General features: G+C 43.5%; 1 protein-coding gene across 1 annotated transcript in view; it reads right to left on the minus strand.

Annotated features, from left to right (window-relative positions):
- Nucleotides 1–433: 433 nt before the first annotated feature.
- The window catches only part of LOC144594411 (zinc finger protein ZFPM1-like), a 232,677-nt gene continuing 215,053 nt past the window's right edge, over nt 434–18,057 (minus strand). Inside the window, 3 exon segments of the mRNA XM_078400864.1 lie at nt 434–5,493; nt 6,139–6,282; nt 13,328–13,423. Coding sequence (XP_078256990.1) covers nt 2,993–5,493; nt 6,139–6,282; nt 13,328–13,423 — 2,741 coding nt within the window. The 3' untranslated portion in view covers nt 434–2,992.

Genomic DNA, 18,057 nt, shown 5'->3' on the forward strand with positions numbered 1-18,057 from the left:
TTCAGAATTGTGCTTTAAACCAAACATTTTCCTTGCAGAAAAATACTTTGCTATTCCTTGTCTCCATAGTGTCTTCCGTTAACATCCACACATGAAACCAATCCTGTGCATAGTTTCTTGCAGATGGTATCAGTATGAATCATTTGGAAGCATTACGATGGTGCCATTTCACTTTTATCCAAAGTACTTTGGCATAAACATACTATATGCTGTCCTACATGTGACCAATCATCATATAGGGTGGACAATGGAGGATGAACCCATGAAAATGTCCAGCTTCATTGATATTATGTAGTTGCAATGGTTTTTTTACCTCAAAAAAATTAAAGTAATTACATTTTTGTGCTCGGCAATGCACTGATTGAGAGAAACACATGAAACCAAAGGACTCACACAGACAAGGGAGGCACAGTAGTGCTTCAAGATGTCCCATGGGACAATTTATTAGCATGCATAGCTCAAACTAGTGTGTTGTGGGTCAATTCCCAATTGGAAATTAAGAATGACATTCACCTTAACAGCATGATCAGTTTCAGACATAAGTAAATCACTGAAGGCAGCCTTCAACTGAGAGTTGAAAGCTATTGGTCACGATAGTAGGCAAATTCAGAGAGGTATAAAATTGGTGAATTGAAACATAAATATTCTGTAAATAGCTTCTAAACTACATCATTCAGCAGAATTTATACAATACAGTGTAAAAAGAGTAAAAATGGATTTATTAAACTGAACATCCATTAGTACTGCTTTGTAGAGAGAGTCCTTTGCCAAGGTTTATTCCACAGATCATAGTAAACACTGCTCTACAATATAAATAAATTAACAGCACCTTCTGGAAAAGTAAAAAATCTTGTATTTCATAAAGTTGTAGAAAGACAGACATGCAACCAAAGCCTAGTTTTTCCAATTACATAGGAACAATCATGCAAACAACAAGAGTTTCAGAGACCATGAATCTTTCGTGTAATTCAACTTCATTTAGATGTCATTCATTGCCTTTATGTTTTTAATAAAATATACGCAGTCTACAAACTGTACAGTTACCAATTGAGTTTTATTGAATTTGGTGATGTAACATTCTTCTTGATGAATAAAGTTATATTGATGTTTAAAAATATACCACAATAAACCTTCAATGCAGGTAATTGCAGGTAACAGTCTACAAATGTAATATTTGGTCAGTAACATGTTTTGACTGGGAGTAGAGCCAGTGTTTGCTCTGCAACGCTGTATTTTGGTCCAAGTGCCAGTCCTGCCTATCTCATTCAGTACAGAAACAATATTCACGGGGCAGATGTCGGGGTGGAGAATAAGAGGGACGAGCTTAACTGAAGAATTCAAGGTGAAAAGCTCTGGCTGGCAAGGTGCGCTAAGTTGAAAAACCTCATTCTGAGCTCAATTTCCGATGGCATTTGTTCAAATGGAACTGGTACGGTCAGATTGATAGCAATCTCTTCCTCCTTCCACGTTGCCTTTCTCCTACCCAAATTTGAAACCACTGAGCCATTTTTAACTCACTTGAATGCCCTTGAACAAAGTGACTTGCTCCTCTCTTCTAACATCACACCTTTTAGATGAGTATCATTAAACGATAATAATGGTGAATATTATTCCCGAAAAACACCACATTGATAAAGATTAGGAATCATTTACATTTAAGCACCAAGACACCATTTGATCCATTAAGCACATTTAATGTGCATTATGGCAATAAGCTATGTCTACAAATAATAAAATAAAAAAGGAAAAGAGAATTAACCTCAGGGAGATGCATCGGACTGCGAACAATGCCCAATGAAACAAATCATATTTTGTTACAGAAATTACTGGTTATTCAGAGTCCTGCTTTTGGTAAAACATTCTCAAAATTAAAAAAAAAATGCTTTTCAGTCAGCACTTTTTTTGAATTAGTGCTGGGTTTGCACATAAACCCTGATAATAAATACAACACTAATAAATAAAAATCAACGACATTTCTAGAGTTGAACTGAATGCAGTGAAACAAAGGCTAACAGGATTAGCATGCACTAAACAATTAACAAGATTATTAAATCTACACAAACTAGTTTTAAATTATTCTGTCCTCCACTAATTACTTTTCAATATCTCAGTAGTATTCAACTATCAGTTTCATGTGATAAATATTGCAGGGAAATTTGAGGATACTTCTTTGGAATCACTGCCAATATCTTGACTTCTAAATACTGAATTTGCTAGTTCTGTCCATTCTCTCAGAACTATGCACATCATTAAAATAAATTGCATTTGACAATCAATGCAGTTCAAAATTCATGGCCAGTGAACTACTTTTTAAATGACATTGGTGCTTCCTCAAGATTGAAAACAAAATGAAAAGAAAAGATGCACTCTGTTAGTTATTCCTCCAGCAGAGGGAAGTTTAATCGTGTTAATAAAGGATTTAACACAATCGTTTTAAAACATGGTGGGATACCTCAGCTTTAACTTTTAGGATTTTCTTCCTAGTTTCAAAATCATCAGGCTATTCCCCCTAATTAGAAAACAAATTTGGTGTCTTTGATGTTTGTTTTGTTTTATTAACTCGTCCAAAGTTTGCAAATGGATATTTCGAAAAAGTAAACTGACGTAACTAAATTAGCCTAGAAGATTACTATGAAAAATGAAATAACGCACCTAGTAAACATACATGATTTGACATAATTTTTTTTCCCCAAGAGACATATATCAAACCAGGCTCGTAAACACCAGGAGTATGTTGTTTCTGTATGCACTTTATCACCTAAGCTTGAGGGTTGTAAATGAATCCATTTTAAGGACAGTTTGAGGCAAAGAAAACCTTCCACCCATGGTCATTTCCAACAAGTTACAAAAAAAATTGAATTCGGTTAACCTTTGAACACAGAAACCAATTTGTGTTTTCATGATTGTCTCTAAACTGTACAGCAAGATGCACAAAGATAATGTGCCAAACACCACAGCAAACATTCAGGATGTAGTTCACAGTCATAAGAACTTATTTGACATGTTCCGCAGTATGAGAAGAACAGTAATACTTCTTGTGAGCTATAAAAGTTGAAAGACTACTGAACTTGATGTTGCATAAGCGACAGTATCTGTGGTTTCCATTCTGTACCGGGTTCGGGAGTGACATGGCTGTCTGAACAGATTTGTCAACATTATTGGGTGGGCTGAGGGATTTGAAGCCTAGATCCCTGGAGCTGTCAGGCACTGGTGAGATTTTAAGAGCAACATTAGGGGACGGCATTACTAAAGGTTTAGGCGAGACATTCTGGAAGGGAGATTCAACCGGAGACTGGGATGAAACAGATTCTCTTTGATCTTTGGCATTTGGGGTATTCTTCTGTATTTGAGCACCTGACTTCAGAGATGGGGCAGGAACTTTCGAGTTTTGAGGACTACTTTCTGAAACACTGTTTGTCACGGGTTTACCTTGTGATAATATATCCTCCATTGTACCTTCCACTGTGTACCCGGGTGAAAGTTGCTTGATCAACGACAAATCATGAGCATTCTTAAAATGCTCAATCAGGTCTCCTTCAATAGCCCCAGTGAACGGACAATATGGACAGATGACCGAATGAGTACGCTTAGGTGCTGAGAAGGTCTTGACATGAGAAGACAGCTGAGACCCAGGTTGCAAAGCCTCTGGGCTGCAGTGATACAATCCTGGTGAGTTGCTGAGAGTGGTGGAGGCATGTACTAAGGTTGGACTCTCTGCAATACCTTTAGTGCTTATTTCTTTCTTCTTCAATTCCTCCGCTTGCAAGTGGGGTTCCGAGATGTCCATCCTATTTTTCTTAGCTTTCACCGCTGCGGGACTCTGCGTTTTTACCCGGGCAAGATGGTCCACCTGGTTGTGCTGAAGGGCGGTAGCAGAGCAGTAATACTTCTTGTGAGTCAGATAGTTTCCCACGCTGTTAAAACTAATTTTGCAGGAGGTACACTCGTGATAGTCCGTTGAAAAGCGCAAGGTCGGAAGTCCAGGGGCAACGTTGGCGTTCGAAGGTTCTTCCTGAACACGGGACTTTTTGCTGAGGTCAATCGGTCCATCGACATCAGAACTTGAACCTGGCGATGACATTGCACTAGACTGAGCTGTCAACATGTAACCTGTTGACAGGGAAAGAGAATCGGTTGACCTTGAAGAAACCGAGAGTGTCTCCTGTTTAATTTTCAAAGCTTCAACATTGTTGGGTGCCCCAGCATTTTGAGCGATGCCAGCTACGGGACTGTGAGCAGGCACTTCGCTCGGAGAGGGCGGTGGAAGTGACTGGTGGCCAGAGGCATGAATCTCGTACAGCTTTCTACGTTTGCGCGTACGCACAGTTTGCTGAAAGACTGCCACTTTGCCACCATTCGGCCTCCGGAGTGGAGGGTCATGCCTTGAAGCACAGTACAAACGTTTGTGCACGGCGTAGGTTTCGTGACGGGTGAACCTTATATTGCACGCCTCACACACAGTTTTCGAAGGGTCAAGATCAAAGTCTTCGACAGAGTTGCTGGGGCTTCGGCTGCCTTCACTAACCCTGCTCAGGCTTTCCCCTTCAGAGGACGTGTCCTTCAACACACCATCCTCAGTTTTGATCTCTGGTGCTTTATTCTCCGCAAGTGGAATCCGCAAGTCTCTCTCAGAGTCGGTCTGTGAGGAGGACGAGGCAGGCTGATTTTCCATTGCTGTTGCTGGACCATGGGGTGCTTGTTCAGTTCTGTTTATTGATGCAGAATCCTTGCCAGTATCATCCACTGCTGGGTTATCCGCCTGCTGATGCCTGCTGGAACAATACAGCCGCTTGTGTACCAAGTAGTTGTTGATATTATTGAAGGTAATGTCACATTCATAGCACATTGCCCCCTTTTGAATAGGTGCTCCTGCGTACAGGATGGGATAGTTGTTGACCCCTTCCTTCAGTCTGCTGTGGACCAGCTCAGACATTTTAGCTAGTATTTCCGAAGCTTGTGGAAATGAGGAGGTTTCGTGACTGAACATGTACGGTATCAGAACAGTTCCTTCGGACAGAATCGAACTAGCCCCCGAATGGACTGGACTGGATGCTGGCGTTGGGCTTGAACGCTCCGACTTGACTTTTACCAGCAGGGTGCTCCTTGGTGACACACCGCTGGAGGAACGGTCAAGGCTGGGGTCTGTCTGACGCTCCATAGTCCTCTCAACTTCAAATTTCAAATTGAGAGGCTCCTCTTTGACTTTCACCGTGACGTTAATATCTTCGGGAAAGTCCCTGTTGGAAGAAGGAGACCCTCTGACATCCTTCTCCTGACCTTCCTCCATGCTGCGCTGTGCCTCTTTGTCTTGATGGATCTCCATGTGTTTGACCAGCTCAGCAGAATTCTTTAGCTTCTCATCGCAATGACTGCATGGAAATGCATCTTGAACAACATGCAACGAAGCATGTTGCTGTAAGCTTGATTCAGAATCCCCAGTGTATTCACACTGGTTGCATTTCAAACTCAGGAGTGGACTTGTGACTTTCACAGCTGCAATGAAGGAATTACAAGAGTTATTATGACTTACATATATGGAGAAACATGTACCATCATTTCAGTTTGTTTGGCCTGTTGTACAGAATATCATAGTACCATTAATTCTACACAGCTGAAGCTGTGAATGCAAACTTGGTGTGTTTTTTAAAACTGGTCTCAGTGTTTACAAATGGGTTGCTTTACAATATGAAACATGATTTTGTATCTATATAATATTGAAATTATGTAGAACAGCATATATAACACAACACGATATATAACAGCACAATAACATATAGAATAGGGCAGCATGTTGGCACAGCGGTAGAGTTGTTGCCTTATAGCGCCAGAGACCCTGGTTCGATCCTGACCACGGGCGCTGTCCGTACAGAGTTTGTACGCTCTCCCTGTGACCTGTGTGGGCTTTCCCTGGGTGCTCCGGTTTCCTCCCACACTCCAAAGATGTACAGGTCTGTAGGTGAATTGGCTTGGTATAAGTGTAAATTGTCCCTAGTTTGTGTAGGATAGTGTTAGTGTGCAGGGATCGCTCAATGGGCCGAAGGGCCTGTTTCTTCGCTGTATCTCTAAACTAAACTAAACAGCAATGAAAACTTTGCCCATTTCATGATAATGGCAGAATTTAGGATGACTCCTGCTTACGTGTTAAAGGAAGGGCAGGAGCTCCTGTGCCTGGAGAGTGCAGATCACTCTTTGAACCGGGCTGGCACACCATATGGTTGGTAGCGAGATGACTGTAAAGGATGTCTCTCGTAGAAGAGACAAATCCACATCCATGACAAACACCTAAGGCAAACCACAACAGCTTCAGAAGTATGCCCTTCGGAAACCCAGATCACCTCTATTAATTTTATACACAACAACTGCTATTGTGCCTCACCCATAACATTTTAGAGCTGATATTTTAAAAACCAACTTTGCCCATCTTTTATCATTGACAAGTTGTAGAAACACAGGGCTGCCGTTCAGCACTGAGATCTTGCTCTGCCATTCTGAGAAACTGTGGCTAATCTCTACACAAACTGAAGTACTGGCATCACACGCCAGATCCTGCCAACTAACCATTCCTTATATTGCACATCCGTGTCTCTTGTTTCAACCAGGGTGGCATGGTGGCACAGCGACAGAGTTGCTGCCTTACAGAGCCAGAGACCCAGGTTCGATTCTGACTACAGGTTATTTTTCTGTATGGAGCTTGTACGTTCTCCCCGTGACCTGCGTGGGTTTTCTCCGGGTGCTCCGATTTCTTCCCACACTCCAGAGACATTCAGGTTTGTAGGCTACTTGGATTGGTAAAATTGTAAATTGTCCCTAGTGTGTGTAGGATGGTGTAAGTGTGTGGGGATCGCTGGTCGGCACGGACTCGGTGGGCCAAAGGGCCTCTTTCCGCGCTGTATCTCGAAACTAAACCAAATAGTCACAGTCCATTATCACCTGGTTATTTGCTATTCCATGAGTTTTTATTTGAAAATGCTCTCTTACGTAGAACAGACCCCATAGGTCCTGGGCCAATCTTCCCAACATCCATGAATGTTCCCAAATTCACCACGTTAACATCTCTCTTATGACAATTGGTTTAATTCTTTTCTTGTACAACACTTCCGAATAAAAAAACAAATGCTGGAAGCACTCAGGCAGTCATGCAACATCTGTGGTAAGAGAAACCAGTTACTGATTGGAGTCAGGGATCCTTCCTGAGTACTGGGGAAAGAGTGGAAGGATGTCTGTTTTCACACGTTCACGAGCTATGGGAGTAGAATCAGGCCATTCGGCCCATGTTTTGAAAGCAGAGCTGTCGGGAGGAGTAAAATGCATGACAAAAGAGCATGCGGAGTTTGGGTCAGACGGATGAAGTTATATGGAGCACGATGCTGTCGGTTAGCAAAGCAATTTTGTAGAAACCGAGTGAGAAAGTGTGGATCCAGACAGGGTGGGCTAACTGGCCTCCAGCTGGGGGTGCCAACTATCTCACTCCGAAATAAGGGACAAGGTGACGTCACCACCCCGCGCCCCACGTGACCTCACCCAGCCAGCGGCCATGTGCTCCCGCTCCGCCAATGTTGGCCGCCCGGGGTTGCTACGCAACATCCGTTAGGCGGCGCCCGGGCCTCCGGGCCTACACTGTGCGGACCTACACTGTCCAGGACTATACTATCCGGGTCTAATACAGGACAAGGGCGGTCTCGTACGGGACAAACCAATTCAGCCCAAACTACGGGATGTCCCGGCTAATACGGGACAGTTCCACCTATCTCCACCTGTACTGTAACATCTCTATCATTCCCCTGGTTAATGACATTGTTAGCCTTCCTGACATTGCTGTGTGGTTACACTAATTTTGTGCTAATCATGCATTATGTACACAGATCCCTCTGCATCTCAAAGCTGGATTATCTATTACCCTTTAGATTATATTCTTCTTTTTCTAGTTTTCCTATTAAAAGACAATTTCACATTTTTCCAAATTATATTCAATTTCCCAATCTTTGTCCTTTCAATTAGCCTTTTGCTAACCATTTGCTGCCTCCTTATCTTCTCTTCACAACTTATTTTTGAATGTATCTTTGTGTCATTGACAAATTTAACAACCATTTAATATATTCATCCCCGTAATCAAAATAAAATGTAAAACATTGAGACCACCATGTTGATACCTTTGTTATGTCACTTGAAACATCTTCCCAAGCCGAAAAAGACTCATTTATATCTATTCTGTTACATGTTACCCAGTCAATGCTCTTTCTACCACAATACATTATCTCCTACATCAAGACATGAGGTAGCTTTGAGGTAGCACTTTCTTAAATGCCTTCTGGAAATCTGAGTATGGATCATCCAGCAATTTATTTTATCCATAGCTACTCCTTCAAAATTTCCAATGTATTGGTTGTGTGATTTTTGAAAGGTTATTGAAGGGATCCATGCACAATATTGTCCAAGGAACACTTCAAAATAGGCTAAACCAAGGACGAGTCGCACCCTGGCCACCTCCTCTCCTCCCCTCTCCCATCAGGCAAAGGTATAGAAGTGTGAAAACGCACACCTCCAGATTCAGGGACAGTTTCTTCCCAGCTGTTATCGGGCAACTGAACCATCCTACCACAACCAGAGAGCAGTGCTGAACTACTATTTACCTCTTTGGAGACCCTCGGACTATCATTGAACGGACTTTATCGGCTAAATCTTGCACTAAATGTTATTCACGTTATTCCCTTTATCATGTATCTGTACACTGTGGACGGCTCGATTGTAAACAAGTATTGTCTTTCCGCTGACTGGATAACATGCAACTAAAACTTTTCATTGTACACGTGACAATGAACTAAACTCAAACTCAATCGCATCAAGAATACAGTTTGCACAAAATTTTCAATGCCACATTGAAGCTTACAATGAAATGCTTTAAAAACATTAACTTGACACTAAGGCAGCCATGTTGCCTCTGAGATAGAAGATTGTGGGCTTAAAACTCAAGCACAAACTCTAAGCATACTTTGGAACACCAGATGTGTATTGTATTGTCGAAAGTGGTTTACCACATGACAAACCTCTTAAACTGACTTGAGAAAACAACTACATCAATATGTTAATCTCTTGATTAAAATCCCAATTATCAAAACAAAGACAGACTCATTGTTTATCATGTGACTTGTTTACTGATTTTAACATTTACTAGCATGCTAACTAAAGTAACCTGATTATGCCTAAATTTACCAAAAAAGAATCCATTTGTTGCAAATGAGTTTGGAATCTCATAAAGAAATGAATGGGTGCTTTATAAATGACTTTGTTCCGCCTTGATATAATCATGCTGTATTGCCACCTTGTTGGACAATTGAGAGATGGTGATGAGCTTCCATTTGCTGAATAAAACAGCTAAGTAGAACAAGCAACAAACTTGTGGAAAATAACAGATTATGAGGAAAGAATGAATTGCACTAAGGGACTATCTCAACATAACTGCATAAGCATTTAGTTCTTTCATAAACTTTTAAAGTGACACTCAAGTTCCAATTTAAATGCAGGTAGATACTTCAAGCTTCAATAAACAATTGTGGTATCCTCTTTGGCGGCAAAAATAAGGAGACAGATTATTATCTCAATGGTGTCAGATTAGGTAAAGGGGAAGTGCAACAAGACCCTGGTGTCCTTGTACACCAGTTATTGAAAGTAAGCGTGCAGGTACAGCAGGCAGTGAAGAAAGCTAATGGCATGTTGGCCTTCATAACAAGAGGATTTGAGGACAGGAGCAAAGAAGTCCTTCTGCAGTTGTACAGGGCCCGTGTGAGACCACATCTGGAGTATTGTGTGCAGTTTTGATCTCCTAATTTGAGGAAGGACGTCCTTGGTATTGAGGCAGTGCAGCATAGGTTCGCGAGGTTAATCCCTGGGATGGTGGGACTGTCATATGAGGAAAGATTGGAAAGACTAGGCTTGTATTCACTGGAGTTTAGAAGGATGAGAGGGGATCTTATAGAGACGTGTAAAATTATAAAAGGACTAGACAAGCTAGATGTAGGAAAAATGTTCCCAATGTTGGGGGAGTCCAGAACCAGGGGACACAGTCTAAGAATAAAGGGGAGGTCATTTTAAACTGAGGTGAGAAGAAACGTTTTCACCCAGAGAGTTGTGAATTTGTAGAATTCTCTGCCATAAAGGGCAGTAGAGGCCAATTCACTGGATGAATTTAAAAGAGAGTTAGATACTCTCGGGGCTAGTGGAATCAAGGGATATCGGGAGACGGCAGGCACGGGTTACTGATTGTAGATGACCATGATCACAATGAATGGCGATGCTGGCTCGAAGGGCCAAGTGGCCTCCTCCTGCACCTATTTTCTATGTTTATGTTCCTATATATATTTTTACAAAGCTGTCTCAAAATGTATTCTGGGTCACTAAATTAGTAGACGCAAGACTGACTAATCTAGTACTTGCATGAATGATCAATTTAAACCCCTAACTCTGTTTACGTTGGGCTGGTCAAAATCAGTACTAAGAATATAATAGTAATCAAGATAGCTGCACAGAGGATTTTTTGCTTGGGTAATCTGGTGGCCAACACAATTTATATTATATACTTACTGTTACTGATTTACTTGCAACCCTGTGCTTCCCAAGCAATATATTATCCAGAAAAAAATACATTAAATGACCTTTATTATTTTCCTTTCAATTGTACACCCTTTAATAAAAACAAATGTAAAAATTGGAAGAAAAATAAAGTGATTATTTTAGATATATTTCAATTTTTTTCACCAAACAAAAAGCAGAATTAATACTAATTAATGTTATTTTGAACTAATTGATTCAGATAGAGATATATTCTACACTATATAAAAATAAGCACCATTGGAATAATGGCTTTCTGGAAAACTGGACATGAAGCCAAGTGTAAATAAGATCATAACATTGTAAATTTAGCTGAGCGGGAGGTGTGGCTTGGGGTTCTCTGGGTGAAATAATGAACTTGCATCTAAGTTAGAATATCTATCTTTTGACCTCATGGCTGCCTAACACATAGATGGCAGCCTTAAACCAGAAGCCAGGGAAATCCTGATTCCCAGCTGAATCATCACACTGAACATAATGTTGCTATCCCAAGTTCCAGGAGCAGAAATAGGCCCTTCGGCCCATCGAGTCTACTCCGCCATCCAATCATGGCTGATCTATCTTTTTCCTCTCAACCCCACTCTCCTACCTTCTCCCCATAACACCAAACATCCTTACTAATCAAGAATCTGTCAATCTCCGCCTTAAAAATATCCACTGACTTGGTCTCCACAGCCGTCTATGGCAATGAATTCCACACATTCACCACACTCTGACAAAATAAATTCCTCCTCGTCTTCTTTCTAAAGGTACATCCATTTATTCTGCGTCGATGGCCTCTGATCATAGACTCCCCACTGGTGCAAACATCATCCACTCTTTCACTATTTCAATCAGGTCCCCCCTCATCTTTTTAAACTCCAGCGAGTAAAGGCCCAGTGCCTTCACAAGCTCTTCATATGTTAGCCCACTCATTCCTGGGATCATTCTCATAAACCTCGTCTGAACCCCCTCCAACGCCAGCACATCCTTCCTCAGATATGGGGCCCAAAACTGCTCACATTACTGCAAGTGCAGTCTGACCAGCGCTTTATAAAGCCTCAGCATTACATACCAGTTTTTGTATTCTAACCCTCTCAAAATAAATACCAGCATTGCATTTGCCTTCCATACTATCGATTCGACTTGCAAATTAATATTTTAGGAATATATAGCACCAGCACTCTCAAGTCCCTTTGTAACTCCGATTTCTGAATTATCTCACCATGTAGAAAATAGTCTACCCCTTTAGTCCTACGACCAAAATGCTTGACTCCACACATTGCTACGCTATATTCTATCTGCCACTTCTCTGCCCACTCTCCCAACCTGTCCAAGTCCTTCTGCAGAGTCCCTGCTTTCTCTACACTACCTGCCCCTCCACCCATCTTCGTACCATCCGCAACCTTGGCCACAAAGCCTTCAATCCCCTCGTCCAAATCATTGATTCTCCGCTAGTCACTGGCAGCCAGAAAAAGCCCCTTTATTGCCACTCTTTACCTTCTGCCATCCAGCTAACCTGCTATCCATGCTAGTATCTGCCCTCTGATACCATGGGCTCCCATCTTCTTTAGCAGCCTCACGTGTGGCACCTTATCAAAGGCCTTCTGCAAACCCAGGTGAACCACATCCTCTGACTCCCTTTTGTCTATCCTGCTATTTACTTCCTCAAAGAATTCCAACAGGTTCATCAGGCAAGATCTCCCTTTCACAAAACCATGCTGACTTCAGCCTATTTTATTGTGCGCTTCTCAGTACACAGAAACCTCATCCTTTATAATGGACTCTAAAATCTTACCAACCTCTGAAGTCAGGCTAACCGGCCTGTAGTTTCCACACTTCTGCTCCACTCCCTTCTTGAACAGTGGAGTAATATTTGCAATTTTCCAATCATCTGAACCCTGATAGATCACAACTAATGCCTCCACAATCTCTAAAGCCACCTCTTTCAGAACCCTGGGGTGCAGTCCATCTGGTCCAGGTGACTTGTCCACCTTCACGCCTTTCAGCTTCATGAGATTGAAAAGCTACACAATCCAAAATCTCCCTGGATATTGGGCAAAACGTTCTCATGCATGATAAAAAGTTCATAGTCAGACACTGCCACACGCTATCCTTGTGTTAGTTTGCAGCTTAAAGATGGAGAATATTTACTTTAAACTTCAAGTGAACAAGCACTTTAAGGCTTCTAAAGTCTACAGATCAAGTGCCAATAAATGGGGGGTGGGTAGAGATGAGTACTTTGATGGCTGGCATTTAGGGTTGACAACTGTTCTGTATTAGCTGGGACATCCCGTATATTGGTTTGTCCTGTACAGGACCGCCCTTGTTCTGTATTAGGCCCGGGGGGAGGGGCGCTGTAGGCCCGGAGTCCCGGACGCCACCTAATGGAGGTTGCATAGCAACCCGCCTCCCGGCCCGTGTGGCCGCCAATGGTGGAACGGGAGCACGTGGCCGCTGACTGGGTGAGGTCACGTGGGGCACGGGGCGGTGTTGACACCTTTTGTCCCTTATTTGGGAGTGAGAAAGTTGGCAACCCTACTGGCATTGAACATATTAGGCCAAAGGCCTGTTTCTGTGCTGCATGACTATCAATATTTGAAATATTTATGTGATCTTAACCCATGCTGCTCGTTACATACTTGGCTACATTGCAAGAACACAAGTGATCGTGCTACTTTAAACGTGCTGAATTTAAAGTTAACATTACTTGCAGACTCTTTGAGGTTAAAGAGTAAATTACCATTCAGGGTGTCCGTGTGCACTTTCAGGTGTCGTTCACAGTTTGCCTTTGTTGTAAATGCAGACAGACAGATTAGACATACAAACGGCCTTTCACCTGAGCAATAAGAGAACATAGATCAGTCTGAAAACCAAAAGCAATAAAAAGACTGAAAGGAGTCACTTTAAAGAAAAGTGAGTATGAAATTATGTGATTCTCATCTCTGCATTTTTTACTTATTTTGTTTAATAATATTGCAAATAGGCAATGATCAACCACAATGTCTACTTAATTAAATTCAATCTGAATTGATGCAGCGAAAGGCAGGCTGTGCAAATTAATTACCTGGCAATTTGAATTATTTTGCTTTATTTCAGCACAATGAAAATCTCTCCCCAGTTCCCTGTGACACAGCACGGCACAGGAACCAGCCCACAAGACACAAAATGGTTAATCTCTCCCCAGTTCCCTGTGACACAGCACGGCACAGGGACCAGCCCACAAGACACAGAATGGTTAATCTCTCCCCAGTTCCCTGTGACACAGCACGGCACAGGAACCAGCCCACAAGGCACAAAATGGTTAATCTCTCCCCAGTTCCCTGTGACACAGCACGGCACAGGAACCAGCCCACAAGACACAAAATGCTGGAGTAACATCTCTGGAGAGAAGGAATGGGTGACGCTTCAGGTCGAGTCCCTTCTTCAGACCACAAGATCTGTGTCGAATATGATGCCAACTAAACCAATCTCATCTGCCTGCACATGATCCATATTCCTCCATTCCCTGCATATCCATGTACCTACCTAACAAAGCCACTTAATGCGACCAAATGTTCTGCCCCCATCACCACACATGGCAGCACTTTTCAGGAATCCCCCACCCTCTGTGTAAAACCTCTGACCCATGCATCTCTTTTAAACTTTGCCCTTCTGACTTTAAAGCTACACCCTCTAGTCGTTGACATTTCCACCTTGTGAAAATGGGCCTGACTGTCTATCCTATCTATGCTTCCCATAACGTTATAAACTTCTATCAGGTCTCCTCTCAATCTGCGGCCCTCCAGAATTAACAATCCAAGTTGGCCAGGCAGCATTCTGGTAAACCTCTTATGCACCCTCTCCAGTGCTGCCTATAATGGGGCAACCAGAACTACATGCAATAGTCCTAAATACGTCGTAGCCAAAGCTATATAGAGATGCATTATGACTTCCTGATTCTTATACTCAATGACCCGATCAATGAAGGCAAACATACCCTATGCCTTCCTTTTCACTCTGTCTACTTGTTTTGTTAATTTCAGGAAGCTGTGCACTTGGACTCCAATGATCCCTCTGTTCATCAATGCTGTTAAGGGTCTTGCCATTAACTGGATGCTTTCCCCTTACGTTTGACCTCCCAAAGTGCACCTCAGACTTGCTTGGGTTAAACTCCATCTGCCGTTCCTCTGCTCAGTACACACTGATCTATATTCCACAGTATATTTTGACAATCTTCCTCACTGTCCACAACTCCAGCAATCGAGGTGTCATCTACACAAAAAACAACACAAGTTTTCAGCCAAAGGCAGACACAGAATGCTGGAGTAACTCAGTGGGACAGGCACCAGGTCTGGGGAGAAGGAATGGGTGACGTTTCAGGTCGAGAATGGTCCAAAACGTCAACCGTTCCTTCTCTCCAGAGATGCTGCCTGTCCCACTGAGTTACCATCCATCACAACCCTCTTCGTCCAGTAGGTTCTGAAGCCACATGCTGTGGAGAAAAACTTAATAGGAACCTGAGGGACAATTTTGTCCCCACATGGATGGTGGTGGGGATATGGAATAAAGTGTCAGAGAAAGTCATTGAGACAGGTAGAATAACAACATTTAGCATACATTTGTATAGGTACATGGAGGGGCCATATTGAAGAATAAGGGACAAATATGGGCAAATGGGGCTACCTTAGATGGGGCACTTTGGTCAGCATGGATGTGTTGGTCTGAATGGCCTGTTTCAGTCCTGTATGATTCTATGGTGAGCCAGTTATCTGTGCCAAGCCAAGTCAACAGATATTTTTAAGGCAGAGATAGATAGATTCTTGATTAGTACGGATGTCAGGGGTTATGGGGAGAAGGCAGGAGAATGGGGTTAGGAGGGAGAGATAGATCAGCCATGATTAGGGGTGTCAACTTTCTCACTCCCAAATAAGGAACAAGGTGACATCACCGCCCAGCGCCCCACGTGACCTCACCCAGCCAGTGGCCACGTGCTCCAGCTCCACCCATGGCTGCCGCCGGGGCTGAGTGGCGGGTTGCTACGCAACCTCCGTTAGGTGGTGCCCGGGCCTCCGGGCCTACACTGTCCGGGCCTACAGCGCCCCCCGTGCCTAATATGGGACAAGGACGGTCCCGTAAGGAACAAACCAATTTAGCCCAAAATACGGGATGTCCCAGCTAATACGGGACAGTTGGCAACCCTAGCCATGATTGATATGGGCCGAATGGCCTAAATCTGCTCCTATCACTTATGACCTTATGATGTGTACAACGGGTACAAGGGAAACTCTATTTCCTGTTGGTGCACAGTGGAGAACGTTGAACATGAGGTTCCAGAAGTGATAACTGATGGTCCTTGCCGGGACATGCTTATTAGGGCCTGCTAAGCAATATTGTGCCCTATATTTGTAATCACAACAATTTAAGGATGCTGCTGTACTGTGTTTCCCCTAGTTTGTCCATATCATACAACCCTCCATCGTTACCTTTTATTCTTTCTGACTATGGCTGCCCACATGCACTTGACCCTTTTTTTAATCCTAAACTGCTGCAATTGGTGTGTCATGTGCCAGGAAAAATACGTCACATCTGTTCAAAGACCGCAAGAGATTACAGCGCATTGTGGACGCAGCCCAGACCGTCACACAAACCAACCTCCCTTCCATTGACTCCATCTACACCTCACGCTGCCTCGGCAAGGCCAGCAGCATAATCAAGGATGAGTCGCACCCTGGCCACTCCCTCTTCTCCCCTCTCCCATCGGGCAAGAGGTACAGAAGTGTGAAAACGCACACCTCCAGATTCAGGGACAGTTTCTTCCCAGCTGTTATCAGGCAACTGAACCATCCTACCACAACCAGAGAGCAGTGCTGAACTACTATCTACCTCTGGTGACCCTCAGACTATCCTTGATCGGACTTTACTGACTTTACCTTGCACTAAACGTTATTCCCTTATCGTGTATCTATACACTGTAAATGGCTCGATTGTAATCACGTATTGTCTTTCTGCTGACTGGATAGCACGCAACAAAAGCTTTTCACTGTACCTCGGTGCACGTGACAATAAACTAAACTGAAATATTTCTCCAGATCTCACATAGAAAATTACTACAGGTAGACATAAAATGATACAGCTGTGACGGATCAGGCCACTCCTTGGGTCAGCCCCCTCGTTACGTGACGGACAGGCGTAAGGGGTTAAAAGCCAGACCAGGGGGAGGCGTGGCTCATCCCTAGGGGAACTACGCTGTGGGCTGGAGCTCGCAGCCTAATAAAAGAATCTTACTAAAAACTGCCTGGCGTCTTGCCTTTTCTCTGGCCTCCGCCAGGCCACTACACAGCATTAGTTTCCATACATTCCTTGAATATGATTCAACTTCCTGCCTCAAAATGAGGATTTCCTATCTAAACTGATCACATGGCTTGCTTTAAGGAGGTAAACGATGCACACCTCCGGCAAATAAACACTCAATTTCTACCAAGAGAAAGCTACAAGTGTGAGATATCCATTTACATTCCTGCAGTGAGAGACATAATAAAAATATTTTGCTTTTCAGAAATGTAAATAAAGATGAAAAAAATCAAATATATTAAGACAAATTGTACACAGGATTTCTTTAATTTACAAGTATTGGATCGATACATTTCCGTCATAACATCCTGACTATGGAACAAGACTTCTACTAAAATGCTCATTTTTGCCATAGCAAATAGCACACCACTCTCTCTATTTTAGACCACCATCTCACACTTGCACAGGTTAAACATCATCGGCCATTTCTCCGCCTGTTCCTGTGGCTGATCGAGATCCTGCTGTACACTTTGCTCTGGCCTGAGTCGTGACTAGGGGTGATAACTGTCCCATATTAGCCAGGACATCCCGTAGTTTGTTTTGTCCTGCACGGGACCGACCTTGTCCCGTATTAGGCCCGGACGGCACTGTAGGCCTGGACACGGTCACCTTGTCCCATATTTGGGAGTGAAGACATTGGCAACCCTAGTTATGACCCTAGCAACCATGGTGTCATCGTGTCAACCGTGGTGCCATAAGAGGGGCAATGGTGTCCGTTACTGCTGATTGTCCACTAAAAGGGACAAGGGATTTCCATAAAGAACACAAAAGCACTGGAGTAACTCAGCTGGTCAGGCAGCGCCTCTGGAGAACACGGAGAGGTGACGTTGCGGGTCGAGACCCTTCTTCAGACTCTCGGCTTGGAACTGTGCCTGGAGTCCAGGTGAGTTGACTGCCCCGGCCTGCTGGCATCCAGGGTGAGAAGCGAGGATCAGCTGAGTCATTGGTCGCGGCCCGCAGGTGGCTGGAGTGCAGGTAAGGTCGGCAATGGCGGAGGCAGGTTTGGCAGGGCAGCGTCCATGGATGCTGGGCCGGTGGTGGTGGCAGTAGGTCCTGCCTGGAAGGTCAGCAGGTCCAGCCTGGTAGCGGCCAGGGTAGGCAGTGCAGGGGGTGGCGTCAGCGACCTGGCCTTCTGGAGTT

The sequence above is a fragment of the Rhinoraja longicauda genome, chromosome 6 (assembly GCF_053455715.1).
Source record: "Rhinoraja longicauda isolate Sanriku21f chromosome 6, sRhiLon1.1, whole genome shotgun sequence".
In the NCBI taxonomy this organism is placed as follows: Eukaryota; Metazoa; Chordata; class Chondrichthyes; order Rajiformes; family Arhynchobatidae; genus Rhinoraja; species Rhinoraja longicauda.